Source organism: Aethalodelphis obliquidens, unplaced genomic scaffold (genome assembly GCF_003676395.1).
Source record: "Aethalodelphis obliquidens isolate GAN/ISIS:26980383/991018 unplaced genomic scaffold, ASM367639v1 scaffold25, whole genome shotgun sequence".
In the NCBI taxonomy this organism is placed as follows: Eukaryota; Metazoa; Chordata; class Mammalia; order Artiodactyla; family Delphinidae; genus Aethalodelphis; species Aethalodelphis obliquidens.
The window spans coordinates 12,559,178-12,574,445 of NW_020837969.1; the positions used below are offsets into that span (position 1 = coordinate 12,559,178).

The 15,268-nt window shown below is 41.6% G+C and overlaps 1 protein-coding gene across 1 annotated transcript in view; it reads right to left on the bottom strand.

Moving 5' to 3' along the window:
• The window catches only part of ENPP6 (ectonucleotide pyrophosphatase/phosphodiesterase 6), a 92,183-nt gene that overhangs the window by 23,427 nt on the left and 53,488 nt on the right, over positions 1–15,268 (bottom strand). Inside the window, exon 3 of the mRNA XM_027122605.1 lies at positions 3,719–3,830. Within this exon, the coding sequence (XP_026978406.1) occupies positions 3,719–3,830 (112 nt within the window). The remainder of the gene's footprint in view (positions 1–3,718; positions 3,831–15,268) is intronic.

Consider the following 15,268-nt stretch of genomic DNA (forward strand, 5'->3'; position numbering starts at 1 on the left):
TGCGAAGCTGAGACTGAGTGGGAACTAGTGACAAACCTGGAGTAGGAGGCTGAGGGAGTCGGGTGGGGGGAGAAAACACTGTGCGATGTACCCCCTCCTCCACACAGCGCACAGCTTCCCGCTGTGACTGCCCTGCCCACAACGTCCCCAAAGCACCCGAACAGAGCAGTGATGCTGATGACGGGGATGGTGCGGGCAGCAGTAACAGCGACTGACAGAAGAGGAAGCAGTGGAAAAGGAATGAAGGCTAACTCCTTTGTGTGGACTTTAAGGGTTAATAACTAATCCTCTTGGCGGACTGCCTTATTTCTCTTGAAAAACTCTATTTAAACAAACACACAAGTGAGGCGGCCTGGTCTCTCCTGGTGTGGTCTCCCCTGACACTTGGAAGGAGAGAACGTGTATCCTTAGCGCCTGTGGTGCCTTGGGCCTTGCAATCCACAGAAGAGGAAAAAGAACCTCACAGTAGTTCCAGAGCGTGGTTTGCACAACCCCGCCCATCCTTCCGGTCTCAGGAAGACGGTGCTTCTTCCAGGAAGCATCCCTGATGCCCAGGCTCAGTTGGGTGGCCCTCCTGGGCACTCCCACGGCTTTCCTGGTTCATCTCTGGGTTGTGATTTTTCACACTGTGCTGTAATTGCCCATTTATGTGTCCTTCCCTCCCCTCTAAATTGCGGGGTTTCTCACCCTGGGATGCATTCATTCTCCCTGTGTCTCAGCTCAGCCTAGGGTCTGGCATACAGGAGGAGCTCTGTAACTGTCAGTTGAAGGTATAATAATAGTAAGTGCTCAATAAATCATAGTTATTCTAGGTCAGGCACTATGTTGAGGGCTTTTCATGCATTATCATAATTCATCCTCACAGCAACCCTATCAGGCAGGAATACGTTAAACAGAGAGTTCAGTACTGTTGCCCACGTCACACAGCTCGTGAGAAGTGGAGCCAGTACTGAGACTCAGGTGGAGCTCCAACACCCTGACCCAGATACTCTGAGAGAATGCAACAGCCCGCACCAATGGGGAAACATTCTGCTACCCAAATGACCATGTGGAAGTGGTTCTTACTCTGCTATAAGAATCCCACCAACACCAAGAAAGTGGGGCGTGAGACAAGGCAAAGGTAGCAGTGAAACTGAGTCCCTTTCATTTCTCGGCATGAGCTCTATGTCTGTGGCTTGGATGTGCCTCCAGATTCTGGATCTGAGATGAAAAGTGTCCCTAGAGAAAAGCATTTGCAGATGAGGAAATAGGCCAAAAAGGATTCTAGGCCTCACGGACCTCTGAGACATGGCTAGGACTGGAAATGTGAACTTCCCACGTCCAGGGTCAGAACACTTGACTCCACCAGCCCGGGCTTTTGAATGTCCACACCGACTCCATTCACTACACGGGGGTCGGTTCCAGAGAATGTTCAGCCTGGCGTCTTCCTTCACCATGGTCATACTTGCCAAGAGGGCGCACCTTTTAATGATGCTGTGATGTTCTCGTACCCTGAGGTGTACTTCATTCACAGTTTGGAGGATATGCTGGTTTCCAGTTAAGGGAAATTGCTAGTCAAGTGTTCTTTTCTCTTTTTAGAACAAAACAGACTGGCCCTTCTTTAACAAATACCATGTCCCCCCTCCTCCACAATGGGGATTGGGGTAAGTTATTATTTGCTTGTTTCTCACAAATAATATTATCATCATTCATACTCGCTAGTGTATGAATGACTAATACAAATGCCCCCTGCATCTACAGACAGCAGAGAACAAAAAGTCACTCAGGGTTCCACACGTGTGTAGGCAGTAGGGAAAAGCTCTAACTTGGGAATGGCATTTTCATACATATCCCTAAACGCTTTTGAGGCCCATGTTCATTACACTGATGGACTGATGGCACTTCCTCCACCACGTTGGAACATAATGGAACTTTCCACAAAATCATGCCCTCGGATATGTCTCCGCACTTAGCTGCCTTTTGTACTTGTGCCTGTAGCATCCCAGATGCGCTGGTTCACACAGAACATCCTATGTTTAGGTGTGTACACTTCCAGGGTGGGGCTTGTATGTGGGAAAAATTTCACAAGGTTTACTGGTTGCACTAAAGCTCAGTGAAATGCTTTCAGGTCACTACAGTTTAGACACTTCACCTTAATACAGCAGCCACTGGGCTGGTTTCTTTAAGGCTATTTGCCATATTCATAAATCTCCGTGCGATCAGAAAGCTAGTAAGTCTCACAGATTCACCTGATGGCTTTGTGTCAGGAAGCTGTCAACCCCAGATGCCAGGAACACTGGAATTGTGATGGTTGAGATTCGGGGATTTATACATATGCCTTTTGTGAAAGACTTCTATGTTGGAGCTTGTTGATTCATGAGGGACATGAGTCTTCAAGGGCTAAGAGCTCTTGCCTGTTGGAGTTTAGCTGACAAATTCTTGGTGGCCAGCTGTTTTCCACATGGATCTGGTCTCCATCACTGGTCAGCTCATTTGTAATGGAGCGGTTGGGTGAGGAGTGATGGGTGGAAACGCCTGCAGATCTGTTATTGGCTATTTATAGCTTTCAGCCCAGGAACCATGCCAGAAGGACATGTGGCCATAGGCCCAATTACCTGAGAGCTGCAAGGGGCCCCCAACCCTGGATTTCAGGGACACCCAGATCTCCCATCACCTTAGGATCCTGTCCAGATTTCTTTTCAATGTAAAGAGTTCACAATGTCACATCAATTTTCCTTACTGAAGTGGGTTGGAGAGAATTAGGGAGAGAGAATGGTTAAAGGAATGGTTGAAGTGCGGAGTATTAAAAAAAAAAATTGAGGGACTTCCCTGGTGGCGCAGGGGTTAAGAATCTGCCCGCCAATGCAGGGGTCACGGGTTTGAGCCCTGGTCCGGGAAGATCCCACATGCCGCAGAGCAACTAAGCCTGTGCGCCACAACTACTGAGGCTGCGGTCTAGAGCCCGCGAGCCACAACTACTGAGCCCATGTGCCACAATTACTGAAGTCTGCGCGCCTAGAGCCCATGCTCCACAACAAGAGAAGCCACCGCAATGAGAAGCCTGTGCACCGCAACAAAGAGTAGCCCCCTCTCGCCGCAACTAGAGAAAGCCCGCACGCAGCAACGAAAACCCAACCCAGCCCAAAAGAAATAAATACATACATTTTTTTTTTAATTGAAAACTTAGAAATAAGTCAGTTTCCCTGACACACTCGTGTGCTATTGAGACCATTACTGATTTCTGCATTTTCAAACTGGATGTGATAGTTCCATGTGGAAGAGAAAAAAAAAAGGTTCTATGTACTAATATGCTAATAGGCTTTGTACATTTCCAAGAAGATGGCAGAGTAGGCAATTTTTCCAAACTTATTCCACCAAAGATCTTCCTTCTTTTGTCAAAAACTTATATCTTTGGAGAGTCAGGCATTCACCATATCATGATTAGAGAAATGCTGACATTCACATTGCTTCTCTATTTTCCATCAACACAAAGAAGAAAGTCCTAAACCCCTGGGGACTTCCTTGCTCTCAATTCAACGTTTCCAAAGGGTGCCCCTACCTAAAATTACTCAACACACAATCATCCTCTACTAGAGGGTAGCAATCACCGTGTGAGAGGCTCACTACCTCTCTGAGACATACTTCACCTATACCAAGCCTTCTTAATCCACTTTAGCATTCATTATTGGTCCTGGAAACAGGAAGAACAGTGGCATGGCTAAGAATTTGGGACACTTACTTGAAGAAGTCAAGAGCATCGCTGACTGCATTGGCAAAATTGATATCCGTTGGGACATTTTTGTATTCTAGGCAGTAAGTAGGTCTGACACCAAGAATCTCAACCTCACAGCCTAAGAAGGAAAAAGACAGTAAATGGTTACTTTCTTCAATAATCAAGGTAGGGTGATGAGCCTATTTTAGGAAGCAAATACCATTAGTCAAAACAAAAATTTTTGTTCCTTTTCATGAAATAAAAGAATGTATTGTTGATAAGTGGTGTATTTAATTCTAATTTTGTTTAACTGGAGCAGGGGCTCTTAAACGTCTTTCCTATACAGCACTGGTGTCTCATGACAGGGACTGGCAAAAATTGGTTAATGGTTGTCTTTCCCAATTTGAAACAACAATAACAAAAATTAATTAGTACACAGAATGTCTTTGAAACTTTTTTCTATAGATTTTTTATAACTACTAATTCTTCTAGTGCACCTTTGCCTATTCTAGAACCAAGTATGAGGTTAATATCTGATTAGCCTGGGAATAAGAAAATAAAGACTTCACTAGTCTAGCTGGACTCAGAAGTACTACACCGATGGGCAAGTCTAAAAATCACTGAGTTAAAGCAAGGGTCCTGAGCCGTCCCCTTACCTCTCCCAAAATGAAGTAAAAGAATGAAAGAATTCAGATGTTGGGAGCTGCTGTGGCTTCAGCTTTCCTGCCCCAGGCCCCTGAACAAGTTGAAATGGTTGCCCCGAGGAAGAGACATCCAACCTCATTATCAGAAAATAGGGCAGCAGAGGAACGTGCCAGTCTCAGTTTGTTAGTTGGGTGTATTTACTGGGCACCTACTATGAACTAGTCACTACGTTCAGACATAGTGGTGTATTTAATTCTAATTGTGTTTGCTCCATCCTGTGGCATCCCAGAATCTAGCCTAGTAGGAGGAGGATTCCGTGCAAACAGTGTAATAGTTGAAGCCTAAAGTGAAGTGCACATTTACTGGGTGGTGAGGGGACTCAGACGAGGCACATTTAATGCAGATATTATTTCCTTCTGGAAGCTTTCCTCAAATCCCCGTGTTGGACTCAGTCTTACAGACTGTGTCTGGCCCATGAGTTGGGGTTAGAAGTGGAAGAAAGGGACGTCCAAGCAAAGAGAGCAGCGGAAGCAAAGTTCAAAGTGAGAAACAATAAGGTGTGTGTGTAGAACAGCAAGCACGGTAACGTTCCCAGGCAAGGGGGTCTGGAGGCCAGATGGTGAGCTGTTTTGTAGCCCAGAGAAAATGATTCCCACTTACACTTGGTATGATCCTTACGAATCCTATAAAATAGCTGATGGTGCCTTCATTTTACACAGGAGGAACTGAGTCAAAAAGGTGAAGAGGGGGCTTCCCTGGTGGCTCAGTGGTTGGGAGTCCGCCTGCCGATGCAGGGGACACGGGTTCGTGCCCCGGTCCGGGAAGATCCCACACCCGTGAGCCATGGCCGCTGAGCCTGCGCGTCCGGAGCCTGTGCTCCGCAACGGGAGAGGCCACAACAGTGAGAGGCCCGCGTACCACAAAAAAAGAAAAAAAAAAGAAAAAAAAGGTGAAGAGACTTCCCCATTGTCTCAGGGCAATAATGAGGAAGAGCTAACATTTGAATCTAGTTTTATCTGACTCCAAAACGTTAGGTATTCTTTTAAAACAGTATCTGACGAATTCAGACATGCAAGGACAGACATTATGGACATTAAGGACAGACAGACATTTTTCCATACTATTAAGATTTACTCAAGCTAATCGAGAAATAAGTCAAAATAAAAGAACCCAAGAACGAATAAGATAGGGTTTTAAAATAAATAGCAGTAAATGATGAAATCACAAAATATAGTTAAGTATTAGTAATATTAATGTAGTTATGTGAAAATATTTTATTGAAAAATAAGGTGCATATTTTAAAAAAATGTTTAATGTAATAACCTGGATCTAAAGTTCCCAATTATTTAACCAAAAAGGAAAGGAAAAGCATTTTCATTGTTGTTGGAGGGAAGGGATGGTCAATATATAGTGTTCATTCTAGACATTGATTTAAAAGTTTGGAATATACAGAAGAAAGTTATATGCATAACTTCCAAATCACTAAAGGAAGAAAAAGAAGCATACAAAATTAATCAAATATCAAAGTACATGAAAAGAAAAAAAAAAGGAAATATCTAGGAAGCCCTAATATTGAAAGCATAATAAAAGAGAAAATCAAATATATTCAAAATAAATGTGAATGGGTTACACTCTACAAGAATGTCAACATGAAGTAACTATAAACTATTTTTAAAATTTACAGGTTAGATAAAATGACACAGCAAGGTTAGATATAAAAGAATAGACCAAATAAACCCCCCAAAAAGTAAACCAAAAAATCAGCTCTCTCAATAGTATTCAAGTTGATTATGGTCTCAAAAGCCTGAAACAGCTACAAATCCACATTAATAGTTTAGAATGTAAATGAGTATTTATATACCATAAATATACACAAATATACATAATTATTATTAAAGAATTCTTATAAGAATGGAATTGTTATAAAAACACAAAAGTTAGAAAAACTGATCATATCCTCATCCACAAAGAAAATTGCATTAACTTCCAAAAAAGTAGAAATTATACAGCACAATGCATATTATCTGACCACAGGTAATAAAACTATAAATTAATTATAACAGTTAACTAAAAATAAATCCAACTCCTTATAAATAAAAAAAAACCTTTATGAAACGATGTAAAGAGGAAATGAAAACTTCACTGACAGGCTAGTTATTAACAGTGAAAATTCTACATTTCAAAATTTCATGGGGGGACTTCCCTGAAGGTCCAGTGGTAAGGAATATGCCTTACAGTGCAGGAGACGCAGGTTCAATCCCTGATCAGGGAGCTAAGATCCCGCATGCCACGGGGCAACTAAGCCCGCGTGCCACAACTACTGAGCTCACACGCCTCAACTAGAACCCGTGCGCCACAACTACAGAACCCACGCACCCTGGAGCCCGTGAGCCACAACTAGAGAAGAGAAAACCCACACGCCACAACTAGAGAGAAGCCCGGGCACCACAACGAAAGATTCCACATGCCTCAACGAAGATCCTGCGTGCTGCAACTAAGACCATATGCAGCCAAAACTAAATAAAATAAATAAATAAATAAATAATAAATCTTAAAAAAAAAAAACTTCATTGGACACATTTTCATTTAGGTCCGAAGCAAATCAGGAGCGCTGCCGTCACTGCTATAATCTGTTACTGTTATAGAACTTCTTATCAAGGCAGTTAACAACAAACAGAAATTTTAAATGAGTGGGGGAAATCAGGAGGCATGCATGAGTGTTTCTCTATGGGAACATTTAAAAAAAATTTTGTCTGTAACCCTTGGCAAAATACTCATTTTGCTTCATGACACAGTACAGGACACACACTCTCACACAGGAAACAGAAGTTTCACTAAAATATGAGCAAAGCATGCTAATACTTTATTCTATTCTATTCTGTTTTAGGTGGGTTTTTTAAAACACTGGTTAACAATCCACAAATTGATGTCACTGTCCGTTATGAATCAAGACCAGTGTTTGAAAAACACCAATATGAGGCACACAGCTAGGAGTGGGTTTCTGGGTTACTCTCCTCCAGAGTGGCAATGTTTGGCAATATTTATATAATTTTTATTGTATACATGCTTTTCCTTGAAAACCACTTCAGAGAACACATTCTAAGAAAATAAATTTGTATATACAAGCACCTTTTTTACAATATTATTTAGAATATAAAATTAAGAAGCAATTTAAACATTTGGTAATAAAGGTATGGTTAAATTACAGCACATCCAAATAATGAAATACCATGCAGGCATATACAATTATTATGCCATTTGTATTTACTGCCATACTACTTTAAGTGAAAAAAAGGCTAGTAAATAGTTTGTGAAGGATGATCTCATTTTTGTAAATACTTAAAGCATATTTAGGGCTTCCCTGGTGGTGCAGTGGTTAAGAATCCATCTGCCAATGCAAGGGACATGGGTTCGAGCCCTGGTCCGGGAAGATCCCACATGTCATGGAGCAACTAAGCCCGTGCGCCACAACTACTGAAGCCCGCGTGCCTAGAGCTGGTGCTCCGCAGCAAGAGAAACCACCGCAGTGAGAAGCCCACACACTGCAATGAAGAGTAGTCCCTGCTCACTGCAACTAGAGAAAGCCTACATGCAATGAAGACCCAATGCAGACAAAAATAAATAAATAAATTTATTTTTTTTAAAAAGCGTATTTATGTCTAAGAAAGAGTGGAAGTGAATATAACAAAATATGACAGGGTAAAATTTGTGTGGCTGCCTTGGTAGACTTTTTTCGGCTAAACTGAAGCCATTCTGAACTTCTTTCTTCCTTTCCATCCCTTACTAAAGAAAGAGGAAAGCTTTCTCATCTGCCCAGGGTCCCTTGTGAGTAGGAATGGTCATGTGACTCACTACTGGCATTGAGATCTGCTGAGATGCTTCGAGTGGGAGGCTTTGCTTTGATATGAAAAAATTAACATGAGTTGCTAGCGCTACCTCTTTTCTTCTTCTGCAGTTTGGAATGTAGGTTGTAAGGACATGATCCCTGGACCGGCAGCAACCATTCTGAAACCATGAGTCAACAAGCATGAAGGGAAAAAGTTAATATGCTAATATAGAGCAGAAGGATCAAAAGAGCCTAGGTTTTTAAAATGACATTGTTAAACAGCTGAACCACATAAAGTACATACTTCTTATGTGATACAAATAAATTCCTATATGTTTAGTCACTGTTGGCTAGGTTTTCTAAAACTTGCAGTAGATAGTTCACAACTGATACAGAAGGATCATAGCTGACTTTTATATTCTTATTATTGCTTATTGAATTGAACTAACTTTCCTAAAATAAATATGTTATTTTTGTAATAAGAAACCAAAAACATATTTTTAGTGATAACTTCCAACTTCCTTCTAATATACCCATTAAGACACAAAAGTTCTATTGTATGAATATCCAGTTTTTAAAAATTATGAATAATGCTAATATAAACATTCTTGTACATGTTCTTTGATGCACTTAGGTATGCATTTCTGTTGTAATATGTGTAGGAGTAGAATTGCTAGATTTGGGGTATGCATATGTTCACCTTTATCAGACAATGCCAAATAGGTTTTCAAAGTTGCTATATTAATTTGCTCCTCCTGGCACGATATGAGACTTTGTTACTCCACCCTTGTCATCACTTGGATGTATAACTATTAATTTCCATTTAAGAATGACTTTACTTGCATCCCACAATCCAAATACCCATAGTTACTTCTTCTTTGAACCATGAGTTATTTAGAAGTCCCTGGTTATTTTCCAAGTATATAGAATTGAAATTTTTCTTTTTATTATTGATTATACTTTAATTACACTGTAGTCGGAGAACACATTCTGTATGATTTCATACAGTTCCAATTTGTTGAGAAATGCTTTATGGCTAAAATATGGTCATTTTTGACAAATGTTCCATGTGTACTTGAGAATAATGTGTATTTAGTGGTAGTTGGGTACAGTGTTCTAGTAATATCAATTAGGTAAATATGTTAATTATGCTTCATAAATTTTCTGTATCCTTCTATTTTTTTATTTTCTTATATTATCAGTTACTGAGAAAGATGTCTTAGAACTTATTATCATTGTGAATTTACCCATTTCTCCTTTTGGTTTTATCAATATTTGCTTTATTTATTTTGAGATTGTATAATTAGGAGCATGAAAATTTAGAATTATTACAACTTCTTGGGAGATTGAACTTTATATCAACGTGAACTGTCTTTCTTTATCTTAAAAATAGTCTAAGCTTAGAGTCTGCACCAACTGATGTTATAGCTGCACCAGCTCTCCTTTGGTGAGTGTGTGCTATGTCTTTTAAAAATGCTATTACTTTCAACTTTTCTGCATACTTACATTTAATGTACACCTTTTATAAGCAGCATATATTAGTTTTTGCTCTTATCCAGTCTGATAGTTGTTTTAAATGTGAATTTCTATTAAAGTTTAACATAGATACATACAAAGTGAATAAATGATAAGTGTACTGTTCATCCTGACAAAGTAAATGCAGCTGTGTAGCCGGCACCCAGATCAGGAAACAGAACATAACCTTCACATACAGGCACCTTCTCGTGCCCCCTTTTAGTCACTGTTCTTCCAAGTGTAAACACTATTCTAACACTGTAGATTAGTTTTACCTGCTTTTGAACTTTATATAAATAGACTCATTCAGATTAATTGGAGTATTTAATGAAATATTAGTAAAAAACAATAAACGTTGACTTGCAATGTACTTAAGGAAATTTTTATGTTTAAATCAGCCACCTAAATACATGTCTTGTATTCATTACACATTTGACAGTTTTTCTCTCCTTTCTTAATTCCTTTTGGATTATGTATGTATGATTATTATTGCTCCTTTTCCTCTCCTCTATCACCTTGCTATTTGTATATTTTAATTAATCTCTTTCTGGAATAGTGCCCTAGAGATGATTTTTAAAAATTGAAATATTGGTCAATCGAAATCTAATATAAATTTGCACTCCCACAACTTCCCAGGCAATGCAAAGACATTTAAACACTTTAACTTTGAATTTTACATTTCTCCTACCTTCTGTGCTTCTGTTGTCATGTATTTCCATTCCATATGGGTTTTTAATCTAAAAATTATTATTACTACTATTATTATTAGCTTAGTTTTTCCTACACGTTTACCCTTTCTGTAGCTCTTCATCCCTTCCTCCATCTCTGTGCTTCCATTTGTGACAATTTTCCTTCCACCTTAAGAATTTAGCATTTCCTCCACTCTAAACGTGCTGGCAATAAATTCTCTCACTGTTGTGTCTCTAGAAAAAGTCATTATATTGCCTTCCTTTTAAAAAAATTTTTTTTATTTATTTGGCTACGCTGGGTCTCAGTTGTGGCACGCAGGATCTATTTCCCCGACCAGGAATTGAACCCAGGCCCCCTGCATTGGGAGCACGGAGTCTTAACCACTGAACCACCTGGAAAGTCCCTTGCCTTCATTTTTGAGGGATATTTTCACTGGATATAGAACTGATCATTATTTTTCTTTTATCATTTGGGGATATCATTCTATTGTCTTTCTGGATTCCAGTATTTCTGTTGGAAAGTCAGCTGTCAGTCTTATCACTGCTTCTTTGAACAATTTTCTATTGCTGCTTTTAAGTTTTCCTCATTTCTGTGGTATCAGCAGTTCTGAAATTAATGGATTTCACAGCACTTCTTGAGTCTATGATTTGCTATTTCTTGTCTGTTTCAGAAAGTTCTCAAACTTTATCTCTCAAATATTACTTGTGTCTCATCTTCTCTCTCTAATCCTTCTGTGGCCTTTTCACTATGTCCCATGTGTCTCAAACATTCTTTTCTGCCTTTTTTATCTTTTTGCCTATTTAAGCTGGAGAGCTGTCTTCAGTTATAGAGTTCACCTTTTAAAAAAGATTCTAGTTTACTACTGCAGGTCTCCATTTTGTCATTTAGTTCTTTTACCATAGCTCTCTTTAAAGTCATATCAGTATCTGGACCAGTGGGTTTGAGTCTATTGTCTACTGTTTTTCTCTTGATTTTTCAGTCAAGACTTGCCTGTTTATTTCTCCTGAGTTTCCAGTCAGGACTTGTTTTCCCATATTCTGGGAATGCTGCATATTGTATACAAAAAACTGTAGATATCATTTGACACTCCATATGTTGTTATCTTTTTCTAGAGAGCACAGGCTTTTGCTTATGAAGGGCACCTAGGCTACAGGCAGACCATCTTAACCCAGAGTGGAGTTAGTCAGGGATTAAGATGACTCGAAGCTCAGCTTGGGTTTTATGAAGGCTTCAGTCCTCCAGAGGGTTTCACCCCTAGTTTACTTCTAGCTCCTTCTTACTCCAAGGGCATTGTCCTTTATTGTCCCAACTGAAAGTCTAGGATGTTTACTAGATCTCTTCTGCTTGGTGGCCCATGAACTCCAATTTTTGTCATTTCCCCCATCCTGTGATTCTGTCAAAACCTCAGTTCAGTTTCTTAGTCTCTCAGCTGCTGTTTCTGCGATCAGTGTTTAAATGCAGGGGAGACATGGTGCCAATTTCCAGATACACCTTGTTCTCTAGGTCTTAGTCTGTCTCTGATCCATCACACTGTGTGCGCGTGCATGCACGCGCGCACACACACACACGCACACAGAGTCCAGCAGCGTTTTCAGTTGTTGCTGGCGAGAAGAGTTGTTTCAAAGTAGCTTTGCCTGTCATTGTACCAGTGGAACCCCAAATTTCAATAAATGATCTTTTAAAATAAAAAGTTACATTTTATTGGAAATGTATCTCATAATGAAAGGAATAGGATGCTTTTAAAAATCAGTTGGTAGGCTTCCCTGGTGGCGCAGTGGTTGAGAGTCCGCCTGCTGATGCAGTGGACACGGATTCGTGCCCCGGTCCGGGAAGGTCCCACATGCCGCGGAGCGGCTGGGCCCGTGAGCCATGGCCGCTGAGCCTGCGCGTCCAGAGCCTGTGCTCTGCAGCGGGAGAGGCCACAACAGTGAAAGGCCCATGTGCCGCAAAAAAAAAAAAAATCAGTTTGTATATCCATGGATGAATATGATTGATCTCTAGAATGAGACAAGTTCAGAATCCATTCTATTCATATTTGTTAAATCTAAGTGATAAGAAAGTTGTTTACATACATAAGTAGATGGAAATAGAACTAGTCTGTCATTTAATTCTTTGAATGGCTTCTTTGAATGCCAACATTCACATAGTGATCTATCATCATAAATGTTTAAATAGTGTTTCAGCTGACAACTCAATTGGGTTTTTCTTAAATAATTTAAAAGAGAGCATGGGCAAATACTTGACTATTTTTACGTTTTGTTATTTTGTCACTAGATGCATTCTTTTCTGTACACCTACACCAACATTTCAAACTGTTTCTTTGTCTGGCCCTGGAGGCTTTTCTATACGGAGGCAATGCACCTTAGTAAGGTTCTTGACTGCTGAGGGGTACTCCTTTCTTATATAAAGTAGGAAAAGGACATGTTTTTAATCAGGACGATTTTTGCAATATATATGAACGTTGATGATCTTAAAACAGATTCCCTTAAAATTAATCTTGCTCTTGGAAATCCTTACAGTTTGAAGACCCTGAACCAGGAAACTAGGCATTAGTGCTGCTACTCTAAGGGAACTGTAAAGTTCAGAAAGCAGCAGGGCTTAGAGTGGTGCAGGCAGCTGCAGGTAAGATATGACTGACAGCTGTCATTTATTCTCAGGGTTGTTGCCCAGCTGAGGCTCTATAAGCTGAGCGGAGAGAGGGAAAACCTTCGCTGCAGAGCCAACGGAGCATTATTGCCTACTGTCTCTTCAGATACGCAGCCAGCCAGCCAGAGGAGTGAAAAGGTTGTGTCTCAGCCCAGCAGAGATGCCCTGACACTGCAGACACAATTAATTTGGATCGAAGCTACATACCTTCACGTGGCCCTGAGAAGGGAGAGACCGGTACCCAAGTTCACAAAAACTGAGGCAAGTGCAGCCATTCTGCGCTCTCTGTCCTGAATGGTCTCTCCCAGGTGAAATCTCCCAAGGAAAAAACAGTCACCAGACCTCTAATCTTAAAACCCAGAATGAATAAAAATGACTGGCAAAGGAAACAGCCAGCAAGCAATGACAGATGCCACGATGGAACAAGGAATTAGCGAAAGTGGTAGATTTAGAGAGGGCAAGGCTCGTTATTCCTGGAAGAATTCGTCTGGGGGCTTCGTTTTGTTTTCCTTAGTCTTTACCTGATGGAAATCATCAGGCTGGAAGGGGTGTGTTGTGTGGATCCCACGAGCTATTTCTGTAATCAGGAGCCTGTGGGCCCCTTTCTGGACCCACCGTGGGCTCAGTCTGTGAACCTAGGCGCACTGCTCAGTCCCTCGGGCTGTCGCCTCCAGGCCACTTTCATGGCCTCCCAGCGAGTGTGGATCTGGGCAACTGAGGTCCTTCAGGTCAGCCCACCGGTGCCTGAGGAAAGCAGGGATTCCTGAATCTCTGCACAGGGGTCTGTGGGGAAACAAAGGCAGTGGCCTGGCTTTTGCAGTTTCAAAGACCAACCAGGAAGTTGGCAGTAAGATTTTGGTTTCACCGGTGCTTCAAGGGCAGGCTTTGGCTTTCCTGCATCTTATTTCCTCATTGTTCCCAGGGAACTTGAAAGGGAATTGCCCTTAATTAGGGCTCACTGTTCAGGTCCTCGTCTTATCTCTGTCTAGAGTCTGCCTTCCTGCTGGACAGTCCCACCTCAGCAACCTAATAAATATATCCTGAGCTGGAGGGAACTTAAAGCACAACCAAAGAGGAGCGCCACTAAGCCCATGCATCTCTGTGCCAAAAAAAAATTTTAAGTCACTTCTTCTTCAAAACACTTAACTTATATCTGCTAGACAATTATTTTAATATATCTATTTTGTCATAGCAACATGACTGTCACAGACCAACATATTGTCAAAATAAATATGCAAATCTATGACGACTATAGTGTGAGCCACGCCCCCGCGGACACAGCATCCGGGCACAACGAACAGCTTTCACGGCCCTTCGCGGCAGCCTTACATCAATGCCTTTTATTTTGCAGCTGAGAAAACAAATGCCTGCGATGGGAGAAGTGACTGTCCCAAGGTCTCCTTGCCACCTAGTAATCAGCTTCCTGGCTCTGATACTTTTCCACTGCTTTCCTGACTGATCCTTGCTTCCTGCCAACTCTCTCCAAGGAAGTTGAGCCCATGAAAATCGCATTTCTCTAAACTTCCTACAACACAGGTCCCGCCTTCCAAGTGCCGCTCGGCTTCCAACTTCCACACACCTTGTGACAATAACCCCTGTGAGCTGCATTTTATGGGATAAGAGGCAGGTGCACTACAGTTGAATATGCGTCTCAAGAGAGCTTATTAAAACAGCTAGAAACATGTCACCTTCTCCAGGAAGATACATCTGAGGCACAGGAGCTTATGGGGACAAGTCCTTGGGGAAAGTGTGGCCTTTGATCTCAGAGGCCCTTTCCCAGGTCAGCCGGGCCCACAGGGCTGGGAGGTCTCTTCTGATCTGGGGATGGGGGGACGGCGGGGTGGGCTGGCCTGAACACAGGATGCCATGCAGACTGGCCTTGTGCACAGGAGCAGACTGGTGAGATGAGAAGCACTCATCCGTTAGAGCAGGTTCTGGAAACTCAACGGGAAAGGACTCACTGGGCGTGAAAGGTGATAATGGGAACCTGAGGGCAGAGGGGCATGTGCCTAACCAGGCTGGGTGTCTGCTTTAGGAAGGCACTGGTGAAACCTTAGCAAGACATCATGAGGCCAAAGATCTCTGCCTCTGTGAGTCAGCTTTAGATGGGAGAGTCTCTGTCCCAGGGTCAGGGACCCAGCAGGCCCAGGTGAGGAGTGAGGGGCACCTGGTGCCCCTCATATCAGCCACGAGCAGCATCTCTGGGTCAGAGGCACATGCCTCAAGGTCATCTAAATCCTGCAAGTGATGTCATG